Raw genomic sequence first — 13,107 nt, forward strand, 5'->3', positions numbered from 1 at the left:
CCTCTCTAATCCATTCATTAAAGAGATACATCTCTCTTCTACAACTCACACTTGCTCCGCCTCTTCGCTCAGAAGCACTATAAACAGCATTGAAATCGCCAAAGAAACACCAAAGACCATCTGATAAATCATGCTTCTTCAGCACACTCAACTCCTCCCAAAGCACTCTTTTTTGGGTCAGGTTGTAAGGGGAATAAATATTAACAATAGAACAAGTAACTTGTTCCGGAAGCCTCATGCATTGGATGATAAGAAAACCAACTCCCTTATAAGTACTCAATCTTGAAAACTTAGATTTATCCCAAATGCTCAAGATCTCACCCGCTCGGCCGATGGATGGAATAAAATCTCACTCACACTTAGAATTACCCCAAAACCCGTAACAACATTTTGGATCACAATTCTCCCATTTTGTTTCTTGAATACCCAAAAAATGAATATCATTACTACCTACTAGGCTTTTTAACAATCTTCTTTTAAGCCTACTCCCCAACCCCCTAACATTCATAGATGCACAATTCATGGATCACCCCCCTGTTTCCTTTCGATTGGCATTAACAAAGCCAACCTTATCTCTGATCTCCAACATTCTAATTTTGTCCAACATGACATTTTCATCACCATTAAAAGTCACATCTATCTTCTTACCTGTTTCCCAAAACATTTCCACCACCAAGTCCTCCTCTTTGAAATGAAGGAGGTTTGCATTTCTAACTTGAGAATCACTAATGGAATTTATAATAGTTGGGTCCAATTCCTCCTCCTCAAGATTCATCACTGCATAATTTAGATTATTATTCACACATTGAACTTCACTTAGTTTGCTCCATTTGTCTTCTACTAGTTTTTTTATAACTTTTTTCTTTTGTCTACCCACCTTCTTAATACTTTTATTTGCATCTTTACACCCTTTGCTCAACATAGAAAGAGATTAAGGGAGTGGAATAAATGGTTTTTCTACCTTTGTGAAGTTTAGAAACATTTACCTCCCCCAAAGCATTTCCAAGAACTTCACTTGAATTTGGAGCCACATCATGTTTCTTATTAGGTTTTGATGAAAACCCCTTTTCAAGCCCTCCAGTTTTTCTCTTCAAATAAATAATGGGGTTGTCCAATGTTTGACTAGTGCAATTCTCCATGCTAGTTGCCACGCTGGATTGAAAGGCATTAAATGAATTGTCAATAGATTTGTCATTTTTACTATGGCTAGCCGTGTGAATAAAGGAATTGTTAGCCTTATCATTTTTAATCATGCATTCCGTATGGGCTTCAGGTTGAAGGCCCATCTTACAGTTTGAAATAAGTAAAGTATGGTTCTCATTAACTATTGGAGCACCGAGTCAGTTCTGAACCGTAGGCCCAACATCAAATACAAAACTCCCATCCTCCTTAGCCTCATTCAAAGCTAAACACATCCTTCTTCTTCTACCATAGGAAAAGCCTCTTGTAAAAGCACTGGTCAAGTTTGTCCTTTCCCAACATCAGTGTCATTTCTTACTTTAAGGTTATTACTCAACAAAACACTTTCCTTTCTCTGCATTGTAGCCCTTTCCATTCCCAGGAAAAAACGGTCATCCCCTTCCTTCATAGTGTCAAATCGCAATGTTTGAGGAGATATGTCACCATCATCTCTCTCCTTGCCAGCTTTTTTAGCCTCGTGGGCCCTAGTTAGATGGATGCCTACGTCATCATCTTCATCCTCTGAACCAACCTCTTCTCCTCATCCTAAGTTCACCTCCGGCAAAGACTCACCGTCCTCTGAATCCACTGAGTCGGAATCACCATCCCTGTCATCAATCCTTGATGTGTTCAACCCATTTGAATCATCAAATGCATGGTCTATTTCCACCACTCTAATATCCCACAAGAACTCCCCCACCTTAACTTTGAGAACTGAATCGATTCTACTCTGGAATTCGGTTTCCAGAAGGACAAAGTTTACATCAATTCTATCCACACGCTTTGTTCCTTCACTCACCTTAATGAATTGACCAACAGAGCCTACAATCAGCTTGAAGAACTCCTCTAACCAAGCTTGCACATGTATTCCAGAGCATCTCACCCACGCCACCCTCTCCTTGACTAATTCTCCAGGTGACCATCTTCTAATCTCTTTAAACAGAGATTTGCACCAAGCATAGTCTTGAAACTTTGTCCCTTCTACTCCTTTAAGGAGTACTAGCTTGCTTCCCATATGAATGACTTGAATAGAGAGTAGACCTTGAGAAGCCAACATTCTAGTAACATCTTTTCCATCCTCACAGTTTCTAAGTTCTCCCACAAACATTCCATAGCACTTTGACAAAGGTTCCTCACAAACGTTAAATTTCAGCCCTGTCCAATTTGAAATATCCATCGATGACCCTACCCCCCTGCCATTTAGGAGAATATCCTTCCAGGAGGCTCCCCTTTGAACACTGGTATGGATCTCTGTTATATGTTGTTTATGCCTGAATTTTAGATTAGATTGGTTGATGTTCTTCTCCGAATTCAACTTAGTTAAAGGCCTCCCATCTCTGCTGAACTTAGGTTTGTTAATAACAATTTTAAAATTTCCTATCCAAACATTAGATAAGGATTTTTCCAGCTTCCCATCCTCATCTTGTTGTTTGAATCTGACAAAGCCAAAACGGTTGCCCCTCTTATCTCTTTTCAAAGGAATGATCACTTCACCTACATTCCCCCATTTTGAAAAAATAGCCCACATATCTCCTATACCATGATTGTTTGGTATGTTGGTGAAGAAGAAAGTGATGCTATTTTTTTTGTAGAGACTTGAAATACCTATTTGGTTTGCCAAGAGTAGCTTTCCCTTTCTGACTGATTTCCACTCTGTTAGCCCTGCCTTGTCGCCTCCAAGTCCTCTCCCGTGAGGATCCTCACAAACGTTAAATTTCACTCCTCTCGCTCTCAGCTCTCATTGTTTTAACATTTTAATCATTCCAAGGATCCAATAAGCTTTATAATACAAATTAACGCTTTGTTGATATTTTTTGTAATTCTAGTTTGGATTAACCTAGTGAGAAATTCCAGAGCTAGAACAAAGAGTAAGGATGAAATTGGATCTCCTTGACTTTGTCCTCTAGTGCCTTGAAAGTATCATCCATTAATTGTTATAGTAAATGAGGTAGAGCTAACACACCCCAATATCCTTTGTGTAAACTTATGAGGAAAATCACAACTAGTCACCATTTATTGAATTAAGTCCTACTCTAGGGTGTCACAAACTTTCCTCAAATCAACATACTTCCGGGAGAACATAATATTATTAGTTATTGACTCACTAGAAAGGTAGTAAGAAGCTTGTAGTTTTGTAAGTAGATTATTAAATTGGAACTATTTAATAAAGTTAGTTTTGTGTCTAGCTGAAATTTTAAATATAACTAAAAAACAAATATAATATTTATTATTTAGTTATTTATTAAGTAAATAATTATTAATTAGAGAAATTAAGTACATAGGTAATTTAAAATTAAAATTTTAAATCTTTCATTTTAATTGTTTATTTATAATCGGTTATGCGATATTTTATTTATTTGGAGATAAGGTGGAACAACAAAAATAATAAGATTTTTAATTAGGGGTAACTATTATAATTTTTAAAGTTTTGAAAAATAAAATTGGTAAGCAGATTGTTGAAAGTTGCTTTCACTTTCTAATCGTTATTTCGAATAGCTTTTTCAAAAGTAGCTTTCAAACTCTTATTTTTTTAAAAGTTATAAGCTCTTTTCAATTGTTGCTTATTGAATGACTATATTAACTTATTGACTAAGTCAAAAACTACAAGCTATTTGAAAATGTATAGGCTCGAATTTGTGATCATATCTAACTACAAAAGCCATATGTTAAAAAATGAGTATTCATCCGATATTGGTACTTATATTTGTTGAAAACATAAAACTTGTATAAAGGTGTGTTATATGTCAACTATTCTCTTTGGGTTAGTGTCCCAAAGCTTCCTCTACCAAATTAATGAGAAACTAATATATTAAGGCACAACAAAGACAAGTCTAAGTTAGCTCGAGACAAAAATAATAATATAACATTGTAAATTTACACCATCATCATCGTCATTTTATATAACAAAGAAATGATATATAAAATGTGATGAAGAGTTGTATTTCCCTTGAAAAGAAAAAAGACAAAAACAATGAAGGACCTAAAATCCAATGGTTGTTATTCTACTCAAATAATAAGATAGAAAATGAGCATATGGTGTGCACGAGACATGGAAGGTTTGTCAATTATATCTTTAAATATTGACTAGATTAACTTTTTATCATAAATTCGCCCCTTTTATGTATGAAATATGACTCTAACATCAAACAACTTCAGGTTTAAAGAGATCTTTGCCTCAAAAAAATGATTCAATTGATAGGGATTGATATGATACTTAAGAGATTGACGAGAGTCTAATATTTCTTCTTAGAACGTATTAAGTTGACCATATAAGAAGGACCACCACTCTATATTATTTCTTAATAATAGTCCACGATCAAGCAAATTGGTTGAATCTCATAAAACCATTCATAGAAGTTCATTAATATCTTATTTTTATAAAACAAATCAACTTCATATCTTAAATAGTTGATATCACTTTTACTTCTATTGTAACAACAGATTTCATTCTTGTGTAGAAAGTTAGATTAGGTTGAACTATAGTTACCTCAAAGTAAGAATGACAACGGGGCGGATCAGAGTCGGGTTTATGCTTACCCAACCCGAAACCCGAAATTCAAAACCCAAACTTAACAGGATTGAAATTAACAATATCATCCACGAGCTCGTCGGATTTCGAGTAACTCGAACCCGACAGAAAACCGAAAAAATAACACTACTAATCAACTACGATTTTGATTTGAGTTCTAGTATAGAGAATTCTATGCTGATTTGAAAATGAGTTCTTAGAAGTTATTGAGAGATAATCGAAAATTTCAAGAGAGAGAAAGAGAATATCGGTAGCAATTGAGTGGAGTGAGAAGGAAATAGATGCCAGAAGCGCGAGAAAAGAATAGGTGGAATAAGGGGTAAAACAATTGAGAAAAGCCTTGTGTATTTTTAGTGCATCTATCTATCTATACTATATATAAAGCCAAAACATGGTGTAACTTCTACCATGATGTAATTTTCACTTCCGAATTTGCACTTCACATTATTTAATTTTTGTAAAAAACCATATAATCCTAATTAATCACCACCAACATATCAATTAACCACGTCGCTCACCTTAAACTAAATATTATCATAAACACACAAAAATTATAATATAAAGTACATCGAATACAAAAAATATATTCTAATCATAAAAAGTGAAATATATAAAAATTAAATACGTAGTACCATAAAATATTGATCGGCAGACATAAAGTGCATATACACACTAGTATTGTATAAAGGCAAAACTTGAAATAACTATCACCATTGTGTAATTTTACTTTCCTATTTTGCCCATAACACTTTTTAATTTCTACAAAAAAACTATATAATCATATATAACTACCACTAACATATTAACATTCTCTTTCACCTTAAGTTGAACATTATAATAAAATAAAAATTATAAGTATAGTACACCCAATAAAAATGCAATATAAATACATTCAATACAAAATAGATATTCTAAATCTCCAAAATAAAATACATAAAACTTGAATACTTGACATTATAAAATTAGAATATGGGTTTGGAGACACGAAGTGTCTGTCACCACTAGTATTATACATAAAGTCAAAACATAGTGTAACTTCCATTATTGTATAATTTTTACTTCCTATTTCGCTCTTAACATTATTTAATTTTAAAAAAAACATATAACCTTAACTAACCACCACCAACCTATTAGTTAATCATATCTCTTACCTTAAGGTGAATATTATCATAAATACAAAAAATTTATAATATAGTATACAAAATACAATAAATATATTCTAATTCTAAAAAAAATGAAATATATAAAAATTGAATACATAGTAATACATGCAATATTGACGGCAGTAGTAATAATAAGGAAATTGGTGATTTCTTTAACTAAATTGTTTATATTATGTACCAAATGGGCACTAGTAGGAAGTGGAGTTGGGGTAAGAGAAATAATGGTGCAACATATATGCTCTTGAGAAATACATTTTTGTCCCACTTTATAAGGAACACATTTGTTTTCTTACTTTATGTATCATTATCTCCTAGCACAGGGGTGACACAAAGGAGTGAGACAACAAATGTGTACCTTACTTCATGTGTCATCACCTTGTGATTGATTGAAAAAAATGTATTTAAGTTAAAATTTAACTTTTAAGTATTTTTCTGACCATCCATATGAAGTGACACTCATTATGGGACAACATATATGCTCCCGAGAAATAATGAGCAAGAAGTGGAGTTGTTAGAAGATATTTATTGATTTGAACGAGTTAGGGACGGGTTCGAGATAGGGTATCACATGTACCAAAACCAAAAATTGAAATGAGGTAAAACCTGGACTAGAATCCAATAACAACGTGTTTACTCATTAAATTCGGGTTGAGTTTGAACGAGTACTCACAAGTTTGATTTTCATTAACATGTTTACCTCAAAAGTTTCATGTGTCTATTCTTGAAAGTTACCATTGTTTGTTGCCATGTAGAATAAAAATAAAGTATTCATGACAATATGAGAGATTCACTTACTTCAAGAGTAAGTTTTCTAAATTTATTCAACATTTTAACCATCAATTATATGGACATCTAATGGTTTAGATATACTCATTAATTCAAACCATTTAATTTTTATAAAATTGATGGATATAATGATTAGTGAGTTTAAAAAACTTACTCTTGCAGTAAGTGAATCTCTCCCTTATACGACAATATATTATTTTCTGAACATTGGATTGGATTCTTGATTTCTTTTTGTCTAAAGGAAAAAACCCTTTGGTCTAAATCAAAACCCTCTCTCTCTTCAATGTAATTTCTACCATTAATTCAAAACCCTCTCTCTCTCTTCAATGTAATCTCCACCGTTAATTCAAAATCTGATGCCCGCGAAAACCAAAAGGACACATATAGACACAAACACACACAACTACACTCTTCTCTTTCATTTCCAGCTCTTCAACGTTTTTACCAAAATGCCACCAATCAAACGCAAGCAACCTCACCCTTCCACGTTGCTGCCGCCGAGAATCACTCGTGCGGCGGCGAAGCGAGCTACCACTGCCACCGCCGCCGAAGCCTCAGAACCTGCTCCGAAGAAAACCAAAGCGACGAAGCAGAAGAAGGAGAAGGAGAAGGAAGAAGAGAAAGATGACAATGCTTCTTCTAAGACCACGATTATCATTGAGCATTGGTATTCTATTTTCTCTTAACCTTACATCAAAATGAACAAACGAAAAATGGAATTGATGTTCAAGAATCTATGTTTTATTTTTGGTATAGTGATTTTTATAGTACAGTTTTCATGTAGAATAGTTTGTTTTGTTAGCTTTATTCTTTACTTTGGTACCAAACTGAACATTTGTAATAAAAATTTGTGCAAAAATAAAGTAAAAATGTGTATTTAGTTTATGTGTAGGTTTTGAATATAGATAAGTTGTGGTTTGGTGTTTGACATGATTTTTAAGTTGTGGTTATTGTTGCAATTATGTTGCATTTATTGATGTGGTTGTGGAGATCCAAAAACATTGATATTGCCACTTAATTATGGTTGTGAACTATGGTTTAAACTCAAAGGGATGGGCATGAGAAGCTTAACTTGTTACTTTTCATGATGAAATTTTTTTCTATTTCGTTTTATTTAGTACTTACTTGTTATTCTTGAATGTTTAAACATTGTTTGTGAATTGATTTTTGGAGGAAATGGAAATTTGAAGAACTTTTTTCAAGTGTATTTTATGGTTCTTAAGCCTTCCTTTTTAATACATTTCCATTCAAAAATCAACTAGCAAACACTAAATGTTGGTAATAAGCATTTGCAGTTGTTGGTACTTGGTCCATTTGCTATGCTTAATTGTCATAATTATTTTTTCCCTTATGTGTTTTAACTGCTTTTTTGCTTTGTTTTAGTAAGCAATGCAATTCATTCAAGACAAGAGCCAATCAGGTCAAAGAAGGTCTAGAGAAGAGTGCTTCTGGAGTCACAGTGATACTGAATCCCAAAAATGTATGCCAAGAGAACTAGTGATTATCTATTGTTTTTCACTGAACTTGGAAGTTTATGAAGGATATGATCATTCTGAGATCTGTTTTTTAATATGAAAATGGTGCATTTCGTTTGAGAATCTTACTATCCATATGAGAATTGAAATGTAAATTTTTTTTTAAGCAAAGGACCAAAGGTGATAAATGTATGAAGGTCAATTCCCTTTGGCATTTTGGTTGAGACTGACTTAGGAAAGTTGCCTGATGTGAAATTGGGTTGTTTAATTTACCAATTACTAGTGTTTTTTTGTGCATTTATAGTTTAGGACCATTTGTATTTCTTTTGAACAATGTGAATGATTATTAAGCTTCAAATGATATATTATTTGACTAGTCTTTGTTGTCTAATTTTTAATATTTTTACAGATTGATTGGTCTGACTTTTTGACCTTTGTTTTATGAATAGCCAAGAAAGGGTTGCTTTGAAATACGGGAAGAAGAGGAAGGTGGCAAAAAGTTCATTAGCCTCTTGGTAACTCCCCTGTTCCACTGTTTTATAACATGAATTAATGGAAATTGTGATGTTAAATTGTTGATTATCATACAATTATTCACTTTCGATATTATGTTTGGGATTTGTTTTTAACTATTGACCCCAATATCATTAAAAGGGATGGCCCAATGTACGAGGGGTGATAGATGTACGCAACCTAATCCTCATAAATAGAGAAGTTCAACCCGTGACCTCATGATTATTAAACAATTTTACCGTTGTGCCAAACTTGCCCTCTATTGACCTTAATATCATTCCATTTGTTGATGATTTGAGTTGCTATAATAGGGATTTGTTTTTAATTGTTGACCTCAATATTATTATTTTTTAATTTCATGATATCTTTCATTACCCAAAAAAGACAAAAACCTCTGCTTTCTTTTATACCTTACACCTATATTAAAGCATGTATTTTTTACAATCAATTGTTTTTTTGTGTCAGAACATGAAGCGTCCATTTACACCAATGAAGAATCTAGACATGGAGAAGGTCATCTCTGATATTGTTGATGAGATATCATCCAGAGGTTGAATTCAGTTGTTCAGCAAGTCTTTTTTGGCATGACATGAAGTGAAGGTAGATAAGTTCTACTGGTAGAGATTTTACAATGAAAGCAGTTTCTATAGTTTCTTAAATAGTTGTCTTTGTGATAGCTTGATATGGCACTTGAGAGCTGATAATTGGAACAACCATTTTGAATATGTCAATTCTCTTGGATAAGTACCAGTAGATTTTGTTTTACTATAGATTCAGGTTTCATTGGTGCATATTCAGATGAAATTACCAGATATATTGTCTGCACTAAACTGTTTTTCTTAAGAATGCTGATATTTCTATGAAAATTTGTTTTTATTGTGTTATGCATAATGCATTGCCTTAAGTTGAATGTTTATAGCACAATTGTTCTACATTAACTACTATGGGTTGCTCGCATGTTTGTATAAAGACTCAATTGTGTGAGTGGCTCATTGTATCCTTAGGCTTTGTTTGGGAGTTAGGAGGGAAAGGGGAAGAGAGGGATCAAAGGTTTAGAAAGGGGCAGGAAGGGAAGGGAAAATGAAGGAAATTATCTCCCTTGTTTGGGAGTATGAAATTTAGATGAGAGGGAGTAAACTAATGATAATGTAAGAATATTTTGTTTATTTTTCCTTAAAAATGTAATTAACAATGAGAAATGGACAATAATGTGTAATTATATATTATTACTAAATATATTTAGCTATTTTGATATTTTATCTCCAAAAAATCTCAAATTGGGAAACTTTCAAAATAGACACATAGAGAGGGTTTGAGAAACCTCCAAAATCTTTCTCTCTCCTTGATCCAACTCCCAAACAAGGAGAATCCTTTTCAAAACCATCCATTCCCTTCCCTTCCAAAACTCTACTCTAAAACAAGGCCTTAGGCTTTGTTTAGGAGTTATGAGGGGAGGGGAAAGAGAGGGATCAAAGGGTTAGGAAGGGGAGAGAGAGAAGAGAATATGAAGGAAATCTTCTCCCTCATTTGTGAGTATGAAATTTAGATGAGAGAGTAAACTAATGATAATGTAAGAATATTTTTTTTATTTTTCCTTTAGGCTTTGTTTGGGAGTTATGAGGGAAAGGAAATGAGAGGGATGAGAGGGTAAAGAGGGGGGAGGAAAGGAAGGAGAAGGGAGAACAAATCCAACTAAAACCCTCCCTTGTTTGGGAGTGTGGAATTGAGATGGGAGGGGATGGAGGATTAATGTAATACAAAAATACTATTTTACTCATCCTCTCCCTTTAAAAAATCAATAGTATGTTATGTATTATATGTTATAGAATAATATTAGTAAGGGTTGTTAAGTAATTTGACTTATTTTCCTCCCAAAACACCCCAATTTGGGGGAACTATGTATTTTGACATTTGAAGGGTTTGAGGGGGTTTGAAAAATCCTTCAAAACCCTCCCCTCTCTTCCACTAAACTCCCAAACAAGGGAATCCCTCTCGTAAACCCTCCCCTTCCTTCCCTCCCCCTCCAAAATGGTACTCCCAAACACACCCTTAGGCTTTGTTTGGGTGTTAGGACGGAAAAGGAATGAGAGTGATCAAAGGGTTAGGAAAGAGGAGGAAGGGAAGGGAAAATGAAGGAAATTCTCTCTCTTGTTTGGAGTATGAAATTTAGATGAAGGAGAATAAACTAATGATAATGTAAGAATAATTTTTTATTTTCTCTTAAAAATGTAATTAACAATTGAAAATGGATAATTATATATTATTACTAAACATATTTAGCTATTTTGACATTTTATTTCCAAAATACTCCAAATTGGGGAAACTTTAAAAATAGACATATTGAGGGTTTTGAAGGGTTTGAGAAACTCTCCAAAACCTTCCCCTCTCCTTGATCCAACTCCCAAATAAAGGGAAGGTTTTATATAATATTACTAAAATTATATAATATTACTAAGATTATTTATCTATTTGACATTTTATATCCAAAAAACCCCAGAGTGGGGAACCTTAAAAATACACATAGAGGGTTTGAGAATCTTTCCAAAACCTTCTCATCTCCTTCGTTCAACTCCCAAACAAAGTGGAGGCTTTCCAAAACCATCCCTTCCATTCCCCTCCAAAACTCTACTCCACCTTAAACTATACCAACAATCAATTGAAAATTGAGGGAAAAGTCTGACAAGAGGTTAAAAGTTAACCCCTTAAGTAGACACCTTTTTTGAACATCTGCTTGTTCAGCTCATCTTGTTTCCTTTTGGGCCTTTCAAGAGCTTCTTTATTTGCTTGTACCATTATTATCAACTACTTAAATAACATGTCATGCTTAGCCTTCATAATGCTAGGAACATTTTGACGCAAGCAATGTTGTTAAATAGCTGTCATGGCGGATGGTGGTTGCTTTTACTAGCCAATCGCCGTTAACTATTTCAAAAAATCCACCATATGGCCTTCCTTGTCATTTACATGGAAGTGACACTATGATAGTATGACAATGGAAGCGCCATGGCGGAAAAGGCGGAACTCAAGTTAAATGGGTTTTTTTCTGGTTTGTTGAAATAAATAGCGGGTCAAACCAAGTTTTAGGTCCAAATTTGGGTTAAATTTTTTTTATTTTCAGAGAAACTCTCCCCTTTCTACCTTTTCTATAGTCTATGACCAACTTATGCCTTTGTCATCATCTGTTGTCGTTATTGCTCTCGTTGTCTGCCATCACCTAGGGGTGAGCGTAAGACAGGTTGAGACGGGTTAAACATGTCTCTCATCCGTCCCTAAAGATTGATTGTGTCAATTTTTGAACCCAAACTCGTCTCTAATTAGGATGGGATACGTAAGGGACAGATCCAAAATAAGACGGGTCAAGATAGGGATGAATCCGAGTTGAAAAATAACAAAATGACAAACATAATTTTTTTCTCAAATCTTTAAGCATGCACAATCAAAATTATCACAATATGAATACAAACTCAACTAAAATCTGCATCTCACGTACATCAGTATATAAACTACAAAACGCAGATTGCATCACTCAAACTAAAAACTATCACATTCACGTGACTGAAAATTATAGAAGATATTAAAAATTTCTGAACAATTTAAACTGTCAAGTGTCAATATAAGCTGAAATGTTCTTGTATATGATAAGTGGTGTGGATATGTTGTGTGGGCTCGTAAGTATTTGAGTTGTGTGGGCTCGTAAGTATTTGAGTTGTGTGGGTTGAACATAATGAGTATTGATATGTGCTTATTTAACTATTTTTGATATATAACTATAAGATACGGGTCGAGTGACCAGGATATATACCCAAATCGGGTTTGTCCCTTTTAATAGGGTCTGTCATTTTTTATTTAGTTGGACGGGTCAGACCCATCCCTAAATCATCAGATTGAGATAGGTCTACGAGTTGGGATGTGTCTTGCTCACCCCTATCGTCACCTCCCTATCGTTGTCTCTTCATTTTCGCTTTTCTTTTTCTCAACTGTAATATTATTTTATTTTAAAACTAATCCTCTAAAAAAATTATTAAATCGATATTATTGTTCCCTATAATATAGTTAGTAAACTACATAACTTCTATTCTGTCATTTTTTAAGTGAATTTTCTAAAATGCAGTTTTTTTATCAACTGTAACTTATTTTTTTCTCAACTACAATTTATATTTGTTTACTGGATTGAAGTTTATATTTTTTTATATGGTTGGCAATTTAGTTTTTTGGGTTGTAGTTTATGTTTTTCCTATTGTGTTATATTATTTATTTATTTTTTATCGAACGCTGATTATGTCTACTATTTGCCAGTAATGTCATGATGGTTGAATTTTGGCGATCACCATCAACAACACTGAACACAAGCCATTGTGGACCCTTGCAATATGGAGTCACAAAGAATCATCGTCCACGATACTCTTTCCTTGTTTAGGGTTTAGAGTGAAAAACCAAATAAGTGAAGTTGATATTGGAACTT

General features: G+C 33.6%; 1 protein-coding gene across 1 annotated transcript; it reads left to right on the forward strand.

The window, feature by feature from the left end:
* Positions 7,053 to 9,529, forward strand: LOC109350702. The gene is made up of 4 exons (XM_019591962.1): positions 7,053 to 7,324; positions 8,041 to 8,137; positions 8,582 to 8,647; positions 9,111 to 9,529. Exons 1-4 carry the CDS (start codon positions 7,107 to 7,109, stop codon positions 9,198 to 9,200), a joined length of 471 nt encoding a protein of 156 aa, XP_019447507.1. The 5' UTR covers positions 7,053 to 7,106; the 3' UTR covers positions 9,201 to 9,529.

The sequence above is a fragment of the Lupinus angustifolius genome, chromosome LG06, assembly GCF_001865875.1.
Source record: "Lupinus angustifolius cultivar Tanjil chromosome LG06, LupAngTanjil_v1.0, whole genome shotgun sequence".
NCBI lineage: Eukaryota > Viridiplantae > Streptophyta > Magnoliopsida > Fabales > Fabaceae > Lupinus > Lupinus angustifolius.